Source organism: Python bivittatus, unplaced genomic scaffold (genome assembly GCF_059951505.1).
Source record: "Python bivittatus isolate LINGU-HERP-01145 unplaced genomic scaffold, Pbiv_v1 ctg000220_np1212, whole genome shotgun sequence".
Taxonomy (NCBI): domain Eukaryota; kingdom Metazoa; phylum Chordata; class Lepidosauria; order Squamata; family Pythonidae; genus Python; species Python bivittatus.
Genome location: NW_028277048.1, coordinates 10,143,454 through 10,166,785, shown reverse-complemented (window position 1 = coordinate 10,166,785; position 23,332 = coordinate 10,143,454). Strand labels below are relative to the sequence as shown.

At 43.4% G+C, this 23,332-nt stretch overlaps 1 protein-coding gene and 1 long non-coding RNA gene across 3 annotated transcripts; both read right to left on the bottom strand.

Moving 5' to 3' along the window:
* Nucleotides 1-924: 924 nt before the first annotated feature.
* Nucleotides 925-5,266, bottom strand: LOC148216259 (uncharacterized). The gene is made up of 4 exons (XR_015795655.1): nt 4,828-5,266; nt 4,197-4,428; nt 1,221-1,309; nt 925-1,063 (listed from the first exon to the last, which is right to left on the bottom strand). It is a non-coding gene; the product is annotated as an uncharacterized LOC148216259 (long non-coding RNA).
* A 5,453-nt stretch (nt 5,267-10,719) lies between these two features.
* LOC103067034 (metalloproteinase inhibitor 1) lies at nt 10,720-17,567 on the bottom strand. 2 transcript variants are annotated; one of them, XM_088137860.1, is made up of 5 exons: nt 17,129-17,567; nt 16,498-16,729; nt 13,521-13,609; nt 13,246-13,363; nt 10,720-11,033 (listed from the first exon to the last, which is right to left on the bottom strand). In XM_088137860.1, exons 2-5 carry the CDS (start codon nt 16,625-16,627, stop codon nt 10,906-10,908), a joined length of 465 nt encoding a protein of 154 aa, XP_087993986.1. In that variant the 5' UTR covers nt 16,628-16,729; nt 17,129-17,567; the 3' UTR covers nt 10,720-10,905. The 2 variants fall into 2 exon arrangements, with proteins under 2 accessions (XP_087993986.1, XP_087993985.1); XM_088137859.1 differs by having other exon boundaries at nt 16,498-17,567.
* Between the last annotated feature and the right edge of the window lie 5,765 nt (nt 17,568-23,332).

Below are 23,332 nucleotides of genomic sequence, written 5' to 3'. Positions count from 1 at the left end.
GACCAAGGAGGGCTGTAGACTAGACTGGGAATAATGAAAATGATGATGAAGATGATCTTGATGATGACAGCAACAACAAGAATACATACATCCTAGAAGAAGACAGGGGCAGAGCATTTATGTATTCTATGAACATGTCCATATAGCCATCCGGGATTGGGGGTCTTTACTGTTTATCTATAGTTACTGTTACACATACATAGGATCAAAACCGAGAGCATCACGCAAAACCAGCAGATGTTTCAATAAATCATGCGAAACCAATACAAAATGGATACCTTTAATGGTCCCAGACCACATCTGCGGCTGACACGCCAAGGAAAAGCGTAGCTGTTTAGAGGGCTAGGTTGAAAAGGAACTCAGTTTGTAACATGGTATCCCCTAAGCATCATTAGAAATCAACCTTAGTTACCAATTTGTTTTTCTAGGACTTTGATTCATGTAATCTTATGAGGTTACATTCCAGATTTTTTTTAAAAAAATCATTGCACATGGAATCCGCTAGATTTTCCCTGCAAGATAAATTCCTTATGCAAACCCTGGGTTATTTACAATCATTCTAGCTTCTGAACCAAACTTAGCATCCATTACATAATTTTGTTCAAGGTTTGCATCAGCTCTAAAAAGTCAGGAAAACTTTAAAACATTTTAACCGTCACCTCTTCAAAGTATGGTTTTTCAAAAATTGGAGTGAAAAGTGTGAATGACTCATTCTCAGCGCTTTTTAGCTTACTGTACCTGTGGCATTTTCAGTCTAAATGTTTGAAATCTGAGACAATGATAGTCAAGGCAGTTCACTGAGGTCTCGTGTCATGGTAGTACAAAAGGATTAACTTTATAAGCAGCAGAATGTTGAATCTGATACAGAAGATTTTTTGCAAGGTGCCATCCACTTTAATTTATATGTATTAATTGTGCTGATAATCGATAATTGGCATTCTCTACCTGAAAATACGTATTCTTCTCCTTTGAGAGGGCCTCGATGTTTATATCCACAGTAAGCATCTGAGGATGGGGTATAGAGAGACTCTTGAAGTATTAGTTTCTTTGGCCCCTTGTATACCTTCAGACAGAAAGAAAATTCAGAACAGGAGTAGGCCAGGAGCATTTGTCATGATAGGAACCATAACCCTGAACCAAAGACTGAATGTATGCCACCTCCCTGTTCCTGTCTGACACCCATCAGTGTCTCCTGATATGTCTCAGGAGGAGGAGCTTACCTTGGTGGGTATAATCCTATAGATGTTTTGTCGCAGATATGGATCAAGGTCAGAGTCCCTGCTGATGCTCATAAATTTGGCCCTCATCACTGCAAAAAAAGAGAGTTTGGTCTCATTGCTTTCTTTAAAATTGTATTGCTTTTGTCCACCACTGTGTGATCATGTAGCTAAAGTTAGACCCGTCCTCCTTTTTGTCCTCATATCCTCCGTCTAGCAGGCATAGCCTTAAAATCAAATATTGTCTGGCTTTTTGAGTGTCTTGGGGGGTTTTTTGGACTGTTTCCACAACAGTAAGTAGTCATTCAAACTTTCGTGTATCATGACCTTGTAAATTGTCTGCTTCTTTCTTTCCCGTGTCCATCAACAGATTTGACAGCCTAGATTTATGTTATTTAAGCGTGTCGTCGATTCTATATTATCACTAGCATACAGGTACGTTCTTGAAAACCAGTCTTTCTTATGCTGGAAAAAGCAATTCCATAGGCCTAAGTATGTTTTATTTGCAGTTTTTTGCTGTACTTTTTGTTAGAGATGCCAAGAAAGTTAAACGGTGAGCGTGTCCTTCTCCCTCCTTTCCAGTTGTCCATGTCCTCCTTGGCCTGCTCATATGTCTGGTAACCCTACATATAGCCAGACTATGACGCATTGGGAAAGAAGCCTTCTTTCTGCAAAGAGCCTAGTTAAAAAAAATAGAGATCCCAGTCTGTCCACTTCATAAAGTTGAGAAAGGATGTGAAAGCCCATCAGCCCCTGCCCTGATTTTCTTTTTTCTGGAGCAGGATTAATAGTAGTTGGACTTAATTTTTGTCTGTTTGTCTTGCCACGTATCCACTGGTCTGGCCATGAAGTACTTGAGTCTATCACCAACAGGATCCAAGATTTTTTTCTAATCCTTACCAAAAAAAGAACGTGACTAAGAGAATATTACTGATGATTTACTTGATTAATTTCTTGGAGAAGTCATAGTTCAATGGTAGAGTATCTGCTCTGCAGGCAGATAGTCTTGCCCAATTATCAGTATCTCCACCTAAAATGGGTTCAGGTAGCAAGTGCTGGCAAAAGCTTTTCCTTGCCTCAGAAAATCTTGGATGTGATAGACATCTAGCCAACTTGGCATAATGTACTTGTTCCGCTCTTAAAGTTATGATCCCTTTTACTCATAGGAATTCTAGTAACTGAAATTCATACATAATATGCATGGTGTGTATATGTGCTCTGCTACATTTCTTATTACTTTGCTTGCAAGCTAAAGCGTGAGTTCAGAAGTAAAGAAGATACGAGCTTAGGCCATCATTGCAAAGCAAGCGCTCCGTTCCACTGTGTGCAGTCTAGGTGGGTGAGATTTCTATTTATCTGGGTGAGAAGGCCTTCTCTCTGGGTGAATGACTTGTATCTGTCATGGATGAATGAGAAGATGTGTAATTCCCATCCTTCTCAGAAGGATATCAGCCATTTACAAGTAGGACCCTGGATTTTTCCTTCTTTCCAGCAATCCTATATATGAATGAGAAAAGGAGAGCATGAGAATGGGAGAGAGATGAATATGTATTGTGTGAATGTGCAGTATAGGTGTGTGCATAAGAATTCTTATTCTATTCCTCCTTTTCTCTAACAGCTCAAGGCAGCATTTCTCTAGTCCAGCACCATACCCATTACACTACACTGATTGGTTGGATGTGATTTGGGAAAGGCTGCAAAAAGTAAGGCTAGATTTTCCTTTGTTGGAAAAAGTACTTTTGCCAAAGCCAACCAGATGTGTTTGTTTTATACTGGGAAAAAACTATCCTGCCCAAGATGGCCCAGGGTTGAAACTGAAAATACAGATGCCCTTAGCTATGAGAGTTGTGATCGCTCCAGGCTCCGTCCATGGTAAACCTGATATTTGCTCCGCCATTGCTTCTCTGAAAGAAAAAGGAAAGGGGGAAAAGAAAAGACAGGACAGATACATTTTGTAAAAAGATTTGAATATGCAGAATAATAAGACTGTGTGAAATGAGCCAGATTTGCTTCAGTGAAGCATTTCAAGCTGTTCCAGGTGACCATATATGCTTCACTGCAATGAAGAGATGGCCTGCTGCATCTCAGTTCAGCAATTTGGGGCCTTCAGGCTGGCCCACAACTGCAACACTGTGGACATGCTAGCACGCTTGCCAAAGCTGGCAAGTCTGGAAGACTTGTGGTATGCAGAGACAGAGGAAGCGGATGTAGCCCTGGTGAGAGGGTGGTACCTCACCTGCCACTCACCTTCTTTGCGCCTGCTGGCCCAAGCTCTGGGCCAGAGGACGTTGGGGGAAATGAACTGCTGGTGCTGCCTGCTTCTGCCACCATTGCCCAAAGCTCCTGACCAGCTCATCTTAGAGGAAAGAAGCCAGGGGCAAGCTGGCAGCGAGGTGACCTCTGTTGCTTCAAGGCCCTGCTTCAAAGCTTCGCACAGCTCCAGAAAATAAGTCTGTCTGTGCCAGACTTCCTATTCAGGACGTGGCTCTAAATCACAAATCTCTCAGTGCTTCCTGGTCTAGTTTGACTCTTCAACTCAGCTTAGCAGAAGAAACCCAGGCAGGGCTTAATGGTTTTAGAAATGCAGACCAGAAGGAAATTTTTCAGGACAGTTGACTGTCCCTTGCCAGGGAGAAGAAATCTTGGCTTCTTCCTTCCACCCTTGTATTACAGCTACCTCCAGCCTGTGAACTAACAGTTTTTTCCTCTGCTTTCATGGCCGGTTTACCTGATACGTTTCATTGCAACACCTGGCTTTTCCAGTAAGAAGTATTAAATTGCAGAATTCTCAGTATACAGCTGGTTAGTCTAGTCCACAGAGGCTTCTGAAAGAAGTAATTTGTTCAGCTTTCATTGACATAGGAATGATTTTGCAGCAACTGGAAGGTTTAATGCTGGAAGCAAAACCTACGAAGTAGAGGAGTGGGGGAAAGGTAAGAGATGGAAGGGAGAAAAGTATTCATTGACTCCAAACCTCACCAACTGGAGAACGGCAGCATGCTGCCCGGAGATTTGCTGGTTTGCAGGAGCAGGCCTCTGTGAGATCCCCCAAGAGCACGAGGACAAGGAAGCTGGCGAGGAAAAATCCATGTGGTTTTGTGGGATCCATTGATTGCTCCTTATGAAGCCACTCACTCAGCCCGGAGGGCTCAAGCGTCGTCTTCTTTCTGGAGGAGGCTCTCAGGAAGAGGGTTGAGTGAGAGAGCACCAACTGTGGACAAAAGGCACATTGTGACTCCCAGTTGGAAACGGTAGTATCGTTGACTACTCTGCTTCCAGCAAAGAGACAGAGGGGAGGTTTTGTGGGATGGGAAGACAAGGCAGGCTGCAAAATCAGGACAGGATGATTGAAATAATGAACTGAAAAGTAAGGGAGGATCATGGGTTTTTCATCCTGCGGGGCAAATTCAGTTTTAAAGCTTTGTTCCTGCGGGAGTATCTCCCACCCTTATCATTATGTAAGTGGGAGTCTTAACAGGGCCCAAGGATCCCAAGTCTGAGCTGAAGAGAAGAAGAGTGTGACAAGTCAGGCTCCAAGGCCCATCTATGCTTGAGCAAGGAGGATTTCTAAAGTCAGATGTTTCTATGCCAGCTCAGGAAAGGCAGTCACCTTCTAAGGGGAGATTGGGGCTGAGGCATGAAGGAAGGCTCCTACACTGTTGGAGTAGGTCCAATCGGGTAGCAATCACTGTCTGGATAGAGGCGGGTTATTTTTCTTAGCTTCAAGTCAGTCATGACTTCTGGTGACTACATGTTCAAGTCCGTGCATTTTCTTGCCAACATTCTTCAGAAGTGGTTTGCCACTGTCTTCTTCCTAGGGCTGAGAGGGAGTGACTGGCTTAGGGTCACCCGGCTAGTTTTTGTGCCTAAGTCAGGACTAGAACTCCCCGTTTCTAACCCCATGCCTTTACCCACTACAGCAAGTTGGCTCTCCTGGACAGAGTTTAATTTGCCAGAAAAGGAAGAGGGTGTTTTTTCCTCACCTTATTCTCTGCTGTTCGTTGGACCTTCTCCAGATGCAGACTTTGTCTCCCAGCCTACCTTGCTGGTATTTAAAGCTTCCCCCTCCCTGCCCCCCCCCCCCCCCAAGTTTCTCTTGCCTTGATTTTCATAGGCTGTCGTTCAAGCTAGCTACACTTGGTGTCTCAAAGAACTGGCAGCATAATATGTTCCCATTTGGTTTGCTGAGTGAGTGAGAGTTCTGGAAACCAAGTTTGGCCACAGTGTATGTTATGTTAATGTTATGTTAATGCTGAGCTTAAAAAGTAATTTTGTTGTTCATCTAGTTTGTTTGTTTTTTTAATGAGCACGCTAGAGTTTTGTTTTGGGACAGAGAGAACAAAATAGAAAGTGTAGGAATAAATAAGAACTGCAAAATGGTGTTTTCCGTTTCCAAAGGCTCTGTCCACATTCATCAGAGCACAGTCACATCCTGACAACACTGGTCTTCTGGCTTCTCAACGCTGCTCTCCTCTCATCTCTATCTATGAGTGAGGCAGCCTTAAGTTACTGTTAGGTAGACTGGTTTTAAAGTAGTACCTCCTCCCCCCCCCGCCCAAATTGATTCAATGCCACCACAACCTCTGGATGTGTAAAATCTGTCATGCTTTGTCATGCTTTCGTTTGCAGGTGTTTATTTTGTTTTTATGCCTTCGAGTCCTTGTTGATTCCTGGCGACTGCTGGGACTAGTCCCTGCAGTTTTCTTGGCAAGATGTCAGAAGTGGTTCCCCCTCGCCTTCTTCTCCCTAGGGCTGAGAGAGAGAGAGAGAGACTAGCACGAAGCCAGTCTACACGGTGAACTTTAATAGTGAAATACTAAAAGTTTAACAATTTAATTTTATAAGAAATTTGAAAATAAAATGAAATTATAAGTTATATATCTGAATGAATGAATGAATGAATGAATGAATGAATGAATGAATGAATGAATGAATGAAGAATTGGAATATCCAGTTTTGGAGAGTCACTGGGTCCAAGTGTTAAGAAATGTCAAATATCTTTATGACCTAAAAATGAAATTAACTCCTCAGAAAGCATTGGACCCCTCAAAGAAGGTTTAAAAGAGATAGACAATCAATTTTTTATGGTGGTGGTATAAGAAATTTCAGGGATCTTGAACTCATAGGATTTGGTCCTGCCCAGCTATAGCCTTGTTCTGGTTTCAAATTGTTACATGTGCCAGGACAATTTTGGGAAGAATGTGTTCTTTAACTATATTCCTAAAATGTGGAGCTTGTCATCTCATGAAGTGCTTTGGCTCTAGTGAGCCTTGGGCACAACTTATTTACTCATCCAATTTAGTAGTCAGGAAGGATAAATAAGAGGGACAGTTCTTGGATATGAAGCAGTCAGTGACTGAGTAACATCAATTAGATTTCGCAGGCTGCCCTTTAATGTGACAATTATCCAAGTTTATGTTCCAACTAACAATGGAGAAGAAGAGGAAGTTGACAAGACCTATGGTCCAGTTCAATCTGACAGTGAGAGAACATGCCAGCAAGTTGTGCTGCTTGTGCCTGGAGTATGGCATGCCAAAGTGAGACACAGTAAGAAAGAACACACAGCTGGACAATATGGTCTAGGAAACAGAAATGAAGCAGGAGAATGATTGATCCTGATGTGGCTGGTATATCCTGTTGACCGGTTACTAAGGGAAGGGATCTTTCCATACATCTAAGTAACGCAAAAGTTTATGTGACCTCCCCTCATCAAAAAGAGGGAAGGAAGTGCTTTTTCCCTCCATGCCTTGTTACTGTGGCAGAATCCTGTCAGGTTAATGAGAAAACCTGATTTTCAGGATCAGGGAGAGTTGGCATCAGACTTTATAAATTCTGGGTTGGAGACAAGATAAGGTGACATCATATGACTGAAGGGAATATAGGAGTTGTCAGGTGTTCTGGTGCTGGTGTAGAGTAGAACTGAAGAAAGGACTGTGAGCAAAGAACATATGTTTTCCCTTTTTTCAAAATCCAAATTTTGGAATATACAAGAGCATATAACAATAGCAGTAACTTTATTAACTTATTAACTTATTACTGAGTTATTAACAACTAATTAAAATCAGCCTCTTGGAAGTATCATATAGGAAGTTCATTTTTAGCATATTTTAATTAATTAATTACTTACTTAATTAATTAATATTTATCTATTTTAATTAATGTTTATTCTGTTTTTGCTGTAAACCACCCACAATCACTCCACAGTGAGATGGGCAGTGACATATTTGAAATACAAATATAAAATAAATAACTAGATGGCAGAACCGGCCAAGAAGACAAACATGTCAGACACCCACAAGGGTCTCCAAACACTCTAGCCCAACACCTGGAGAAAGGGCCAGGTATTTAAGGGCCTCTGGGAGCCCTTTAACGTGTGAGGCCTGGGGAAACCAAGAGAGCATGTCTTGCCAGTGCTATCTCATGGACATTACACCTGAGAATGGGGATTCTGGACTGGAACGCTGAAAATGGATTGCACTTCTGCTTCCACATCCAGCCCTAACATGTGAACACTCCATGGCCGTACTAGTAGCGAGACAAGCCGATCAAATTTTCCTGGCCATTGCAGAACCAACAGAGCTGTTCATGCAAGAGTTGCATTCTTGTAGCTCACGCGCAAATGCCTCACAGATCTTGATGAGGCAAGGGCAGTGAACTGTCTCCAGACTACCTCTACATGTTCCACCTCCTTGTGCAGTTACATCCATCCATCCATTTGGGAACATAGCAATGTAAAAGGAATGCAGGCGTATCAGAACAATTGCCTAGTTCCTGGATTAGCCAACCAGATCTTTCAGGAAGTCCAGCATGAGGATAGGAGGGCACAATCTTTGTTTATGTTCTCTTATAGCTGTCTTAGCAAAAGGCTGCTATCATATTGTCCAATAAGAAACGTGGTCAGTTAATTTTGCTTGTATGAACAAGTACTTTTCTTTTCTCTGTCCTGAATCTACTGCCGGTCAATTTCACATAATGATCCCAAGATACACAATTATAAGCAAGGGAGCATGCAGTGTCTCTCCACATTTTACACCCTGATTAGTCTTCAGTTTAGTTTTTCCTAGCTTCAAAGGCCAGGGTTTCCATGCTAGATGCAGAAGAGGAGATCTCCCTTTCTTTGATGCCAGCACTATAAATTTTTCTAACAGGACTGGGACACGATGGGAAGAGAGTGTGGGAGTTTGGAAAGAGGCTGGGGTTGCAGAATCTTCTATACCCCAATTCAAAATCTGTAGAGACTAAATTAGGACCACCAGACCTGGGCTGCAAAAATCTAGGCAAACAGTAGGCAGCAGCAAGAAGTTATCACTTTCTGCTTATTTTTGCTGTCAAGACAGGTTGGACCCAGAAAGTGGTGAATGACTCATTGTGGGAGGGTTGTGTACATGCAACCTGGAAGGAGGCTGTGATATGCCCCCTCATTAAGAAGCACACCCTAGATCTGGCCAGCTCCCTGCCTGAGCTGCTGGAGGCCATCTCAGGGTTGGCAGTGGAGTTCCCCAGGCTTATGGTCTTGGGGGACTTTAATTGGCCATCCTCGGGTTTGGCCTTGGAGGCAGCTTGGGAATTCATGGCTACCATGGCAGCCATGGGTCTATCCCAGGTCATCCATGGCCCAGTTTGGGACAGTGGTCACACTTCAGACCTGGTTTTCTTGTCAGGGCAGTGGCAGTGTGATCTGGTGGGGGATTTGGTATTGTCCCCTTTGTCATGGTCAGCCACTCCCTGGTGTCCTTGAGATTATCCTGTGCTGCCCCCTTCTCAGGGAGGCGGGACCTATTTGAAAGTCTGCCCCCAGCGACTAGTGGACTTGCAAGGGTTCCAACGGGAGCTAGGGGTTGCTCCTGAGGCCTTGCTGCATGGTCCAGCGGAGGTCCTGGCTGCAGCCTGGAATAAGGAGGCGGCCAGGGCCTTGGACAGGATTGCGCCTGTGCGTCCTCTCTTGCCCCATCGCCCTTGGCATTCCCCATGGTTTATGGAAGAGTTAAGGGTAAAGAGCTAAAACGGACCAAGAGACATCTAGAGTGCCGCTGGCGGAAAACTAAGGACAAGTCTGACCGAGCATGGGTTAGAGCTGCTATTAAGGCCTACCTCATGGTAGTAAGGGTGGTGAAATGTCATCATTTCTCCACTCTTATTGCATCCACAGAGTGTCACCCAGTGGCCCTGTTCCAGGTCACCCAGTCCCTCCTGGGTAAGGGGGGCTTGGAGGACCATCTACAGGGCTATGCAGAGGAATTTGCCCAACACTTGACAGATAAAATTGGTCAGATCCATTCCTGGCTGAGACTAAACATGATGCAGCTCCAGTGGAAATGCCTGGGGAGTGGACATGCCCAGTTATATGGGAACAGTTTGATCCTGTTGGACCTGAGGAAATGGGCAGGGTCCTCAGGGCCGCTAGTGTGGCCACCTGTGCATTAGATCCTTGTGCTACCTGGTTGGTTAAAGCCACCAGGGAGGTGACATTGGGGTGTGTACTAGCACACACCCACACATGGGAAGAGATTGTGGGAGTTTGCAAATGGGTTGGGATCCAGGAGATGTTGAATGACTTATTGTGGGAGGGTTGTGTACATGCAACCTCGAAGGAGGCTGTGATATGTCCCCTCATTCAAACTAACCTTAGATCTGGCCAATTTGGGGATCACCCCATCTCAATCCTTCCTTTCCAGAAGAATGTGTTTGAGAAGATAGTGGGGAGGCAACTACAAAGCACTGGAGAAGCAGCGAATCGTTTGGATCCCTTTCAGTCAGGATTTAGGCCCTGGCATGGGACAGAAAGAACACTGGTTGTACTAGTTGATGACCTTTGCCAGGATTTTGATTGGGGTAGTTGCCCTCTTCTAGCACTGTTCTACTGGTCAGCAGCTTTGATACTATCAATCCTGTTATCCTTTTGATCACCTGCAAAGTTTGGGGAGTGGAGATACAGTGATTTAATTCCTTCCTTAGGCAGTTTCAGCTAGAGGGAAAGAGAGATCAATTGATACAGAGTATGGTTGCTCAGTGACTACCAGGTATTAACTACCAGGAGAACATTGGACTTGCGTTCAAGGCCCTGCAGAGTTTGCTGCTAATTTTCTGAGTACAAATCCAAGTGCTGGTTTTGTCTAATAAAGCCCTACGTGACTTGACACCACAATACCTTCAGGACCACCTTCTCAACCAGAACTGACTTCTCCAATATGTAGATCAAAATCATAGCAATCCCAGATTTCTATGAGGTAAACGTGGCTGAGCTGAGAATAGGAGATTATGTTTTTCCATCACAGCACCAACATTAAGGAAAAGCTTCCCTTTGAACAGTAGATGGCCTCCCCAACCTCATCCTTTCAGAAAGTGGTAAAGACTGAACTATTTCAGTGGCCTTTGGTACTTGAATAGCACCTTGCTGTTAAGTTAAATTGTGAGCTGTTAAGTAATTATCAGAGGATTGCTGTATTTAGGAAAACTGTGATTAGGATAGTAGGCTGTACAGGGTCTGTTTATGATGGCTTATCAATGATGATATTTACTGTGGATATTTTATCATTTTATACATGACAAGCTGGAATGACATTGACAACATACAAATCTGATAAGTAAATGAAACTTTTAAACACGTTTGCTTTCCTGTAACAAGCACTTAAGTTCTTCTTGTTTAGTTCCCGTTCTCTAAGCTTTAGTCTATCGACAGGGAAGGCCATCAGTACGGGCAACTGCAGATCTCATCACCACCATGGTTCAGGATCTTTTTCTCTGCAGAAGTTAGTTGATTCCATGGTTTTGCAAAGCTGCACCGTAAGATACTGACACGATTCTCAAAACTGGACCCTTTTGAAATAGAAAAGGCACATAAAGATGGTGTCAATATGTAACAGAAGACTGTAAGGACTTGTTCACAGTGATTTGTCACAACCCCTTGAATTCAACGCTCAGAGTGGCACATCGGTCCCAGTCTTCCTTTTGACTATTTAGATTCAGTTCAGTGAAATAATTGAAGATAATCACTAATCTGATAACATCTTCACAATCAAAGTTCTGTATGTCCTTTGCCCTGGGAACAGAACGCCTCTGCTTTAGCAGTGTAAATTTATGCCAAAAACACTGAGTATTTTGGCCTGAATAAATAATGCGAAGGGAACCATTCTGCATGATTTTGTTCAAAAAGGACATGAACTAATTTATACTTTCAGGAAAAGGAATAAAAGACATGTATAAAATATAGCTAGATGCTGATTGTGTAGACTGCAGTTCTGGTTGGTATTAAGAGTTAATGTAAGAATGTAGATTCAGTTGAAAGCATGATACTACTTATACTTCGGTGTCAAGTATTTGAAGAATGGTTGTGTTGCAAGCAGTGTATATCAGAAAAGTTGTTCTGCACTCTATCCTAAATGCAGAATTCAAACTTGAACAAAAATGTAGTGTTCCAGCTCAGTGGGAAGATACTGCAGAAAATAAACACTGAGTGCCATTGGTGTTTTAGCAGAGAACTACTCAAACCATGGTGATGAGAGCCAACCAGGAGCTGGAATCCAAGCCATGCAAGTAATCTGCAAGTGCTTGTTGGGGGAAAAATTGAGTCTAAGGATGCACCAGGACCTGTGGGAGTGTTATACTTCCAGAAGATTTGAGAATAAAGGAAAAACAAACAAACCAACAAACCCAGCCTTAGAGAAAAGAGCAGATCATATCAGGAGACCAGTGGGAAGAAGTGAAGTGTGGAAAAAGGCAAAATTCCAGCTCAATAGGCTAAGTGAAACCGCCGTATGAAGGAACAGTAGCTTCCGTCGGCCACTCAACCTGCGTGGAAATTCACTGTTGTTCCATAAACCTGTGTGAATTGTATTTCATGACTGTGGGAGAATAGGCTGAAAGTGACCCCTCATTTGGGGAAGAATTTGATGTCTAATTCCAGAAAAAAAGTTGCTGAGGGACATTTGCGCCACAATTTAAATAGGGAAAGGGGTCAGTTCCAAGTACAGTAACCCAGCTTTCTTCTTTCCCCCAACAAATCTGTAGTCTTTTAACACAAGCATCATCTCTCTATGGCAACTGACAATGCCTCACAGACTTTGGCTTATCCCCCCTTGGTGGGATGGAAGATGACCAAGGAGGGCTGTAGACTAGACTGGGAATAATGAAAATGATGATGAAGATGATCTTGATGATGACAGCAACAACAAGAATACATACATCCTAGAAGAAGACAGGGGCAGAGCATTTATGTATTCTATGAACAAGCCATCCGGGATTGGGGGTCTTTACTGTTTATCTATAGTTACTGTTACACATACATAGGATCAAAACCGAGAGCATCACGCAAAACCAGCAGATGTTTCAATAAATCATGCGAAACCAATACAAAATGGATACCTTTAATGGTCCCAGACCACATCTGCGGCTGACACGCCAAGGAAAAGCGTAGCTGTTTAGAGGGCTAGGTTGAAAAGGAACTCAGTTTGTAACATGGTATCCCCTAAGCATCATTAGAAATCAACCTTAGTTACCAATTTGTTTTTCTAGGACTTTGATTCATGTAATCTTATGAGGTTACATTCCAGATTTTTTTTAAAAAAATCATTGCACATGGAATCCGCTAGATTTTCCCTGCAAGATAAATTCCTTATGCAAACCCTGGGTTATTTACAATCATTCTAGCTTCTGAACCAAACTTAGCATCCATTACATAATTTTGTTCAAGGTTTGCATCAGCTCTAAAAAGTCAGGAAAACTTTAAAACATTTTAACCGTCACCTCTTCAAAGTATGGTTTTTCAAAATTGGAGTGAAAAGTGTGAATGACTCATTCTCAGCGCTTTTTAGCTTACTGTACCTGTGGCATTTTCAGTCTAAATGTTTGAAATCTGAGACAATGATAGTCAAGGCAGTTCACTGAGGTCTCGTGTCATGGTAGTACAAAAGGATTAACTTTATAAGCAGCAGAATGTTGAATCTGATACAGAAGATTTTTTTGCAAGGTGCCATCCACTTTAATTTATATGTATTAATTGTGCTGATAATCGATAATTGGCATTCTCTACCTGAAAATACGTATTCTTCTCCTTTGAGAGGGCCTCGATGTTTATATCCACAGTAAGCATCTGAGGATGGGGTATAGAGAGACTCTTGAAGTATTAGTTTCTTTGGCCCCTTGTATACCTTCAGACAGAAAGAAAATTCAGAACAGGAGTAGGCCAGGAGCATTTGTCATGATAGGAACCATAACCCTGAACCAAAGACTGAATGTATGCCACCTCCCTGTTCCTGTCTGACACCCATCAGTGTCTCCTGATATGTCTCAGGAGGAGGAGCTTACCTTGGTGGGTATAATCCTATAGATGTTTTGTCGCAGATATGGATCAAGGTCAGAGTCCCTGCTGATGCTCATAAATTTGGCCCTCATCACTGCAAAAAAAGAGAGTTTGGTCTCATTGCTTTCTTTAAAATTGTATTGCTTTTGTCCACCACTGTGTGATCATGTAGCTAAAGTTAGACCCGTCCTCCTTTTTGTCCTCATATCCTCCGTCTAGCAGGCATAGCCTTAAAATCAAATATTGTCTGGCTTTTTGAGTGTCTTGGGGGGTTTTTTGGACTGTTTCCACAACAGTAAGTAGTCATTCAAACTTTCGTGTATCATGACCTTGTAAATTGTCTGCTTCTTTCTTTCCCGTGTCCATCAACAGATTTGACAGCCTAGATTTATGTTATTTAAGCGTGTCGTCGATTCTATATTATCACTAGCATACAGGTACGTTCTTGAAAACCAGTCTTTCTTATGCTGGAAAAAGCAATTCCATAGGCCTAAGTATGTTTTATTTGCAGGTTTTTGCTGTACTTTTTGTTAGAGATGCCAAGAAAGTTAAACGGTGAGCGTGTCCTTCTCCCTCCTTTCCAGTTGTCCATGTCCTCCTTGGCCTGCTCATATGTCTGGTAACCCTACATATAGCCAGACTATGACGCATTGGGAAAGAAGCCTTCTTTCTGCAAAGAGCCTAGTTAAAAAAAATAGAGATCCCAGTCTGTCCACTTCATAAAGTTGAGAAAGGATGTGAAAGCCCATCAGCCCCTGCCCTGATTTTCTTTTTTCTGGAGCAGGATTAATAGTAGTTGGACTTAATTTTTGTCTGTTTGTCTTGCCACGTATCCACTGGTCTGGCCATGAAGTACTTGAGTCTATCACCAACAGGATCCAAGATTTTTTTCTAATCCTTACCAAAAAAAGAACGTGACTAAGAGAATATTACTGATGATTTACTTGATTAATTTCTTGGAGAAGTCATAGTTCAATGGTAGAGTATCTGCTCTGCAGGCAGATAGTCTTGCCCAATTATCAGTATCTCCACCTAAAAAAGGGTTCAGGTAGCAAGTGCTGGCAAAAGCTTTTCCTTGCCTCAGAAAATCTTGGATGTGATAGACATCTAGCCAACTTGGCATAATGTACTTGTTCCGCTCTTAAAGTTATGATCCCTTTTACTCATAGGAATTCTAGTAACTGAAATTCATACATAATATGCATGGTGTGTATATGTGCTCTGCTACATTTCTTATTACTTTGCTTGCAAGCTAAAGCGTGAGTTCAGAAGTAAAGAAGATACGAGCTTAGGCCATCATTGCAAAGCAAGCGCTCCGTTCCACTGTGTGCAGTCTAGGTGGGTGAGATTTCTATTTATCTGGGTGAGAAGGCCTTCTCTCTGGGTGAATGACTTGTATCTGTCATGGATGAATGAGAAGATGTGTAATTCCCATCCTTCTCAGAAGGATATCAGCCATTTACAAGTAGGACCCTGGATTTTTCCTTCTTTCCAGCAATCCTATATATGAATGAGAAAAGGAGAGCATGAGAATGGGAGAGAGATGAATATGTATTGTGTGAATGTGCAGTATAGGTGTGTGCATAAGAATTCTTATTCTATTCCTCCTTTTCTCTAACAGCTCAAGGCAGCATTTCTCTAGTCCAGCACCATACCCATTACACTACACTGATTGGTTGGATGTGATTTGGGAAAGGCTGCAAAAAGTAAGGCTAGATTTTCCTTTGTTGGAAAAAGTACTTTTGCCAAAGCCAACCAGATGTGTTTGTTTTATACTGGGAAAAAACTATCCTGCCCAAGATGGCCCAGGGTTGAAACTGAAAATACAGATGCCCTTAGCTATGAGAGTTGTGATCGCTCCAGGCTCCGTCCATGGTAAACCTGATATTTGCTCCGCCATTGCTTCTCTGAAAGAAAAAGGAAAGGGGGAAAAGAAAAGACAGGACAGATACATTTTGTAAAAAAGATTTGAATATGCAGAATAATAAGACTGTGTGAAATGAGCCAGATTTGCTTCAGTGAAGCATTTCAAGCTGTTCCAGGTGACCATATATGCTTCACTGCAATGAAGAGATGGCCTGCTGCATCTCAGTTCAGCAATTTGGGGCCTTCAGGCTGGCCCACAACTGCAACACTGTGGACATGCTAGCACGCTTGCCAAAGCTGGCAAGTCTGGAAGACTTGTGGTATGCAGAGACAGAGGAAGCGGATGTAGCCCTGGTGAGAGGGTGGTACCTCACCTGCCACTCACCTTCTTTGCGCCTGCTGGCCCAAGCTCTGGGCCAGAGGACGTTGGGGGAAATGAACTGCTGGTGCTGCCTGCTTCTGCCACCATTGCCCAAAGCTCCTGACCAGCTCATCTTAGAGGAAAGAAGCCAGGGGCAAGCTGGCAGCGAGGTGACCTCTGTTGCTTCAAGGCCCTGCTTCAAAGCTTCGCACAGCTCCAGAAAATAAGTCTGTCTGTGCCAGACTTCCTATTCAGGACGTGGCTCTAAATCACAAATCTCTCAGTGCTTCCTGGTCTAGTTTGACTCTTCAACTCAGCTTAGCAGAAGAAACCCAGGCAGGGCTTAATGGTTTTAGAAATGCAGACCAGAAGGAAATTTTTCAGGACAGTTGACTGTCCCTTGCCAGGGAGAAGAAATCTTGGCTTCTTCCTTCCACCCTTGTATTACAGCTACCTCCAGCCTGTGAACTAACAGTTTTTTCCTCTGCTTTCATGGCCGGTTTACCTGATACGTTTCATTGCAACACCTGGCTTTTCCAGTAAGAAGTATTAAATTGCAGAATTCTCAGTATACAGTTGGTTAGTCTAGTCCACAGAGGCTTCTGAAAGAAGTAATTTGTTCAGCTTTCATTGACATAGGAATGATTTTGCAGCAACTGGAAGGTTTAATGCTGGAAGCAAAACCTACGAAGTAGAGGAGTGGGGAAAGGTAAGAGATGGAAGGGAGAAAAGTATTCATTGACTCCAAACCTCACCAACTGGAGAACGGCAGCATGCTGCCCGGAGATTTGCTGGTTTGCAGGAGCAGGCCTCTGTGAGATCCCCCAAGAGCACGAGGACAAGGAAGCTGGCGAGGAAAAATCCATGTGGTTTTGTGGGATCCATTGATTGCTCCTTATGAAGCCACTCACTCAGCCCGGAGGGCTCAAGCGTCGTCTTCTTTCTGGAGGAGGCTCTCAGGAAGAGGGTTGAGTGAGAGAGCACCAACTGTGGACAAAAGGCACATTGTGACTCCCAGTTGGAAACGGTAGTATCGTTGACTACTCTGCTTCCAGCAAAGAGACAGAGGGGAGGTTTTGTGGGATGGGAAGACAAGGCAGGCTGCAAAATCAGGACAGGATGATTGAAATAATGAACTGAAAAGTAAGGGAGGATCATGGGTTTTTCATCCTGCGGGGCAAATTCAGTTTTAAAGCTTTGTTCCTGCGGGAGTATCTCCCACCCTTATCATTATGTAAGTGGGAGTCTTAACAGGGCCCAAGGATCCCAAGTCTGAGCTGAAGAGAAGAAGAGTGTGACAAGTCAGGCTCCAAGGCCCATCTATGCTTGAGCAAGGAGGATTTCTAAAGTCAGATGTTTCTATGCCAGCTCAGGAAAGGCAGTCACCTTCTAAGGGGAGATTGGGGCTGAGGCATGAAGGAAGGCTCCTACACTGTTGGAGTAGGTCCAATCGGGTAGCAATCACTGTCTGGATAGAGGCGGGTTATTTTTCTTAGCTTCAAGTCAGTCATGACTTCTGGTGACTACATGTTCAAGTCCGTGCATTTTCTTGCCAACATTCTTCAGAAGTGGTTTGCCACTGTCTTCTTCCTAGGGCTGAGAGGGAGTGACTGGCTTAGGGTCACCCGGCTAGTTTTTGTGCCTAAGTCAGGACTAGAACTCCCCGTTTCTAACCCCATGCCTTTACCCACTACAGCAAGTTGGCTCTCCTGGACAGAGTTTAATTTGCCAGAAAAGGAAGAGGGTGTTTTTTCCTCACCTTATTCTCTGCTGTTCGTTGGACCTTCTCCAGATGCAGACTTTGTCTCCCAGCCTACCTTGCTGGTATTTAAAGCTTCCCCCTCCCTGCCCCCCCCCCAAGTTTCTCTTGCCTTGATTTTCATAGGCTGTCGTTCAAGCTAGCTACACTTGGTGTCTCAAAGAACTGGCAGCATAATATGTTCCCATTTGGTTTGCTGAGTGAGTGAGAGTTCTGGAAACCAAGTTTGGCCACAGTGTATGTTATGTTAATGTTATGTTAATGCTGAGCTTAAAAAGTAATTTTGTTGTTCATCTAGTTTGTTTGTTTTTTAATGAGCACGCTAGAGTTTTGTTTTGGGACAGAGAGAACAAAATAGAAAGTGTAGGAATAAATAAGAACTGCAAAATGGTGTTTTCCGTTTCCAAAGGCTCTGTCCACATTCATCAGAGCACAGTCACATCCTGACAACACTGGTCTTCTGGCTTCTCAACGCTGCTCTCCTCTCATCTCTATCTATGAGTGAGGCAGCCTTAAGTTACTGTTAGGTAGACTGGTTTTAAAGTAGTACCTCCTCCCCCCCCCGCCCAAATTGATTCAATGCCACCACAACCTCTGGATGTGTAAAATCTGTCATGCTTTGTCATGCTTTCGTTTGCAGGTGTTTATTTTGTTTTTATGCCTTCGAGTCCTTGTTGATTCCTGGCGACTGCTGGGACTAGTCCCTGCAGTTTTCTTGGCAAGATGTCAGAAGTGGTTCCCCCTCGCCTTCTTCTCCCTAGGGCTGAGAGAGAGAGAGAGAGACTAGCACGAAGCCAGTCTACACGGTGAACTTTAATAGTGAAATACTAAAAAGTTTAACAATTTAATTTTATAAGAAATTTGAAAATAAAATGAAATTATAAGTTATATATCTGAATGAATGAATGAATGAATGAATGAATGAATGAATGAATGAATGAATGAAGAATTGGAATATCCAGTTTTGGAGAGTCACTGGGTCCAAGTGTTAAGAAATGTCAAATATCTTTATGACCTAAAAATGAAATTAACTCCTCAGAAAGCATTGGACCCCTCAAAGAAGGTTTAAAAGAGATAGACAATCAATTTTTTATGGTGGTGGTATAAGAAATTTCAGGGATCTTGAACTCATAGGATTTGGTCCTGCCCAGCTATAGCCTTGTTCTGGTTTCAAATTGTTACATGTGCCAGGACAATTTTGGGAAGAATGTGTTCTTTAACTATATTCCTAAAATGTGGAGCTTGTCATCTCATGAAGTGCTTTGGCTCTAGTGAGCCTTGGGCACAACTTATTTACTCATCCAATTTAGTAGTCAGGAAGGATAAATAAGAGGGACAGTTCTTGGATATGAAGCAGTCAGTGACTGAGTAACATCAATTAGATTTCGCAGGCTGCCCTTTAATGTGACAATTATCCAAGTTTATGTTCCAACTAACAATGGAGAAGAAGAGGAAGTTGACAAGACCTATGGTCCAGTTCAATCTGACAGTGAGAGAACATGCCAGCAAGTTGTGCTGCTTGTGCCTGGAGTATGGCATGCCAAAGTGAGACACAGTAAGAAAGAACACACAGCTGGACAATATGGTCTAGGAAACAGAAATGAAGCAGGAGAATGATTGATCCTGATGTGGCTGGTATATCCTGTTGACCGGTTACTAAGGGAAGGGATCTTTCCATACATCTAAGTAACGCAAAAGTTTATGTGACCTCCCCTCATCAAAAAGAGGGAAGGAAGTGCTTTTTCCCCTCCATGCCTTGTTACTGTGGCAGAATCCTGTCAGGTTAATGAGAAAACCTGATTTTCAGGATCAGGGAGAGTTGGCATCAGACTTTATAAATTCTGGGTTGGAGACAAGATAAGGTGACATCATATGACTGAAGGGAATATAGGAGTTGTCAGGTGTTCTGGTGCTGGTGTAGAGTAGAACTGAAGAAAGGACTGTGAGCAAAGAACATATGTTTTCCCTTTTTTCAAAATCCAAATTTTGGAATATACAAGAGCATATAACAATAGCAGTAACTTTATTAACTTATTAACTTATTACTGAGTTATTAACAACTAATTAAAATCAGCCTCTTGGAAGTATCATATAGGAAGTTCATTTTTAGCATATTTTAATTAATTAATTACTTACTTAATTAATTAATATTTATCTATTTTAATTAATGTTTATTCTGTTTTTGCTGTAAACCACCCACAATCACTCCACAGTGAGATGGGCAGTGACATATTTGAAATACAAATATAAAATAAATAACTAGATGGCAGAACCGGCCAAGAAGACAAACATGTCAGACACCCACAAGGGTCTCCAAACACTCTAGCCCAACACCTGGAGAAAGGGCCAGGTATTTAAGGGCCTCTGGGAGCCCTTTAACGTGTGAGGCCTGGGGAAACCAAGAGAGCATGTCTTGCCAGTGCTATCTCATGGACATTACACCTGAGAATGGGGATTCTGGACTGGAACGCTGAAAATGGATTGCACTTCTGCTTCCACATCCAGCCCTAACATGTGAACACTCCATGGCCGTACTAGTAGCGAGACAAGCCGATCAAATTTTCCTGGCCATTGCAGAACCAACAGAGCTGTTCATGCAAGAGTTGCATTCTTGTAGCTCACGCGCAAATGCCTCACAGATCTTGATGAGGCAAGGGCAGTGAACTGTCTCCAGACTACCTCTACATGTTCCACCTCCTTGTGCAGTTACATCCATCCATCCATTTGGGAACATAGCAATGTAAAAGGAATGCAGGCGTATCAGAACAATTGCCTAGTTCCTGGATTAGCCAACCAGATCTTTCAGGAAGTCCAGCATGAGGATAGGAGGGCACAATCTTTGTTTATGTTCTCTTATAGCTGTCTTAGCAAAAGGCTGCTATCATATTGTCCAATAAGAAACGTGGTCAGTTAATTTTGCTTGTATGAACAAGTACTTTTCTTTTCTCTGTCCTGAATCTACTGCCGGTCAATTTCACATAATGATCCCAAGATACACAATTATAAGCAAGGGAGCATGCAGTGTCTCTCCACATTTTACACCCTGATTAGTCTTCAGTTTAGTTTTTCCTAGCTTCAAAGGCCAGGGTTTCCATGCTAGATGCAGAAGAGGAGATCTCCCTTTCTTTGATGCCAGCACTATAAATTTTTCTAACAGGACTGGGACACGATGGGAAGAGAGTGTGGGAGTTTGGAAAGAGGCTGGGGTTGCAGAATCTTCTATACCCCAATTCAAAATCTGTAGAGACTAAATTAGGACCACCAGACCTGGGCTGCAAAAATCTAGGCAAACAGTAGGCAGCAGCAAGAAGTTATCACTTTCTGCTTATTTTTGCTGTCAAGACAGGTTGGACCCAGAAAGTGGTGAATGACTCATTGTGGGAGGGTTGTGTACATGCAACCTGGAAGGAGGCTGTGATATGCCCCCTCATTAAGAAGCACACCCTAGATCTGGCCAGCTCCCTGCCTGAGCTGCTGGAGGCCATCTCAGGGTTGGCAGTGGAGTTCCCCAGGCTTATGGTCTTGGGGGACTTTAATTGGCCATCCTCGGGTTTGGCCTTGGAGGCAGCTCGGGAATTCATGGCTACCATGGCAGCCATGGGTCTATCCCAGGTCATCCATGGCCCAGTTTGGGACAGTGGTCACACTTCAGACCTGGTTTTCTTGTCAGGGCAGTGGCAGTGTGATCTGGTGGGGGATTTGGTATTGTCCCCTTTGTCATGGTCAGCCACTCCCTGGTGTCCTTGAGATTATCCTGTGCTGCCCCCTTCTCAGGGAGGCGGGACCTATTTGAAAGTCTGCCCCCAGCGACTAGTGGACTTGCAAGGGTTCCAACGGGAGCTAGGGGTTGCTCCTGAGGCCTTGCTGCATGGTCCAGCGGAGGTCCTGGCTGCAGCCTGGAATAAGGAGGCGGCCAGGGCCTTGGACAGGATTGCGCCTGTGCGTCCTCTCTTGCCCCATCGCCCTTGGCATTCCCCATGGTTTATGGAAGAGTTAAGGGTAAAGAGCTAAAAAGGACCAAGAGACATCTAGAGTGCCGCTGGCGGAAAACTAAGGACAAGTCTGACCGAGCATGGGTTAGAGCTGCTATTAAGGCCTACCTCATGGTAGTAAGGGTGGTGAAATGTCATCATTTCTCCACTCTTATTGCATCCACAGAGTGTCACCCAGTGGCCCTGTTCCAGGTCACCCAGTCCCTCCTGGGTAAGGGGGGCTTGGAGGACCATCTACAGGGCTATGCAGAGGAATTTGCCCAACACTTGACAGATAAAATTGGTCAGATCCATTCCTGGCTGAGACTAAACATGATGCAGCTCCAGTGGAAATGCCTGGGGAGTGGACATGCCCAGTTATATGGGAACAGTTTGATCCTGTTGGACCTGAGGAAATGGGCAGGGTCCTCAGGGCCGCTAGTGTGGCCACCTGTGCATTAGATCCTTGTGCTACCTGGTTGGTTAAAGCCACCAGGGAGGTGACATTGGGGTGTGTACTAGCACACACCCACACATGGGAAGAGATTGTGGGAGTTTGCAAATGGGTTGGGATCCAGGAGATGTTGAATGACTTATTGTGGGAGGGTTGTGTACATGCAACCTCGAAGGAGGCTGTGATATGTCCCCTCATTCAAACTAACCTTAGATCTGGCCAATTTGGGGATCACCCCATCTCAATCCTTCCTTTCCAGAAGAATGTGTTTGAGAAGATAGTGGGGAGGCAACTACAAAGCACTGGAGAAGCAGCGAATCGTTTGGATCCCTTTCAGTCAGGATTTAGGCCCTGGCATGGGACAGAAAGAACACTGGTTGTACTAGTTGATGACCTTTGCCAGGATTTTGATTGGGGTAGTTGCCCTCTTCTAGCACTGTTCTACTGGTCAGCAGCTTTGATACTATCAATCCTGTTATCCTTTTGATCACCTGCAAAGTTTGGGGAGTGGAGATACAGTGATTTAATTCCTTCCTTAGGCAGTTTCAGCTAGAGGGAAAGAGAGATCAATTGATACAGAGTATGGTTGCTCAGTGACTACCAGGTATTAACTACCAGGAGAACATTGGACTTGCGTTCAAGGCCCTGCAGAGTTTGCTGCTAATTTTCTGAGTACAAATCCAAGTGCTGGTTTTGTCTAATAAAGCCCTACGTGACTTGACACCACAATACCTTCAGGACCACCTTCTCAACCAGAACTGACTTCTCCAATATGTAGATCAAAATCATAGCAATCCCAGATTTCTATGAGGTAAACGTGGCTGAGCTGAGAATAGGAGATTATGTTTTTCCATCACAGCACCAACATTAAGGAAAAGCTTCCCTTTGAACAGTAGATGGCCTCCCCAACCTCATCCTTTCAGAAAGTGGTAAAGACTGAACTATTTCAGTGGCCTTTGGTACTTGAATAGCACCTTGCTGTTAAGTTAAATTGTGAGCTGTTAAGTAATTATCAGAGGATTGCTGTATTTAGGAAAACTGTGATTAGGATAGTAGGCTGTACAGGGTCTGTTTATGATGGCTTATCAATGATGATATTTACTGTGGATATTTTATCATTTTATACATGACAAGCTGGAATGACATTGACAACATACAAATCTGATAAGTAAATGAAACTTTTAAACACGTTTGCTTTCCTGTAACAAGCACTTAAGTTCTTCTTGTTTAGTTCCCGTTCTCTAAGCTTTAGTCTATCGACAGGGAAGGCCATCAGTACGGGCAACTGCAGATCTCATCACCACCATGGTTCAGGATCTTTTCTCTGCAGAAGTTAGTTGATTCCATGGTTTTGCAAAGCTGCACCGTAAGATACTGACACGATTCTCAAAACTGGACCCTTTTGA

Bases quoted from the DNA above. Each gene is read 5' to 3' on its own strand.
- LOC103067034 (XM_088137859.1), bottom strand. From the start codon at position 16,900: ATGATCCTCCCTTACTTTTCAGTTCATTATTTCAATCATCCTGTCCTG. The intron at 13,364-13,520 runs GTAAGCTCCTCC...TTCTGTCTGAAG, and splicing joins ATAGGATTATACCCACCAAG to GTATACAAGGGGCCAAAGAA. The intron at 11,034-13,245 runs GTAGAGAATGCC...CTATTTCAAAAG, and splicing joins AGAAGAATACGTATTTTCAG to GGTCCAGTTTTGAGAATCGT.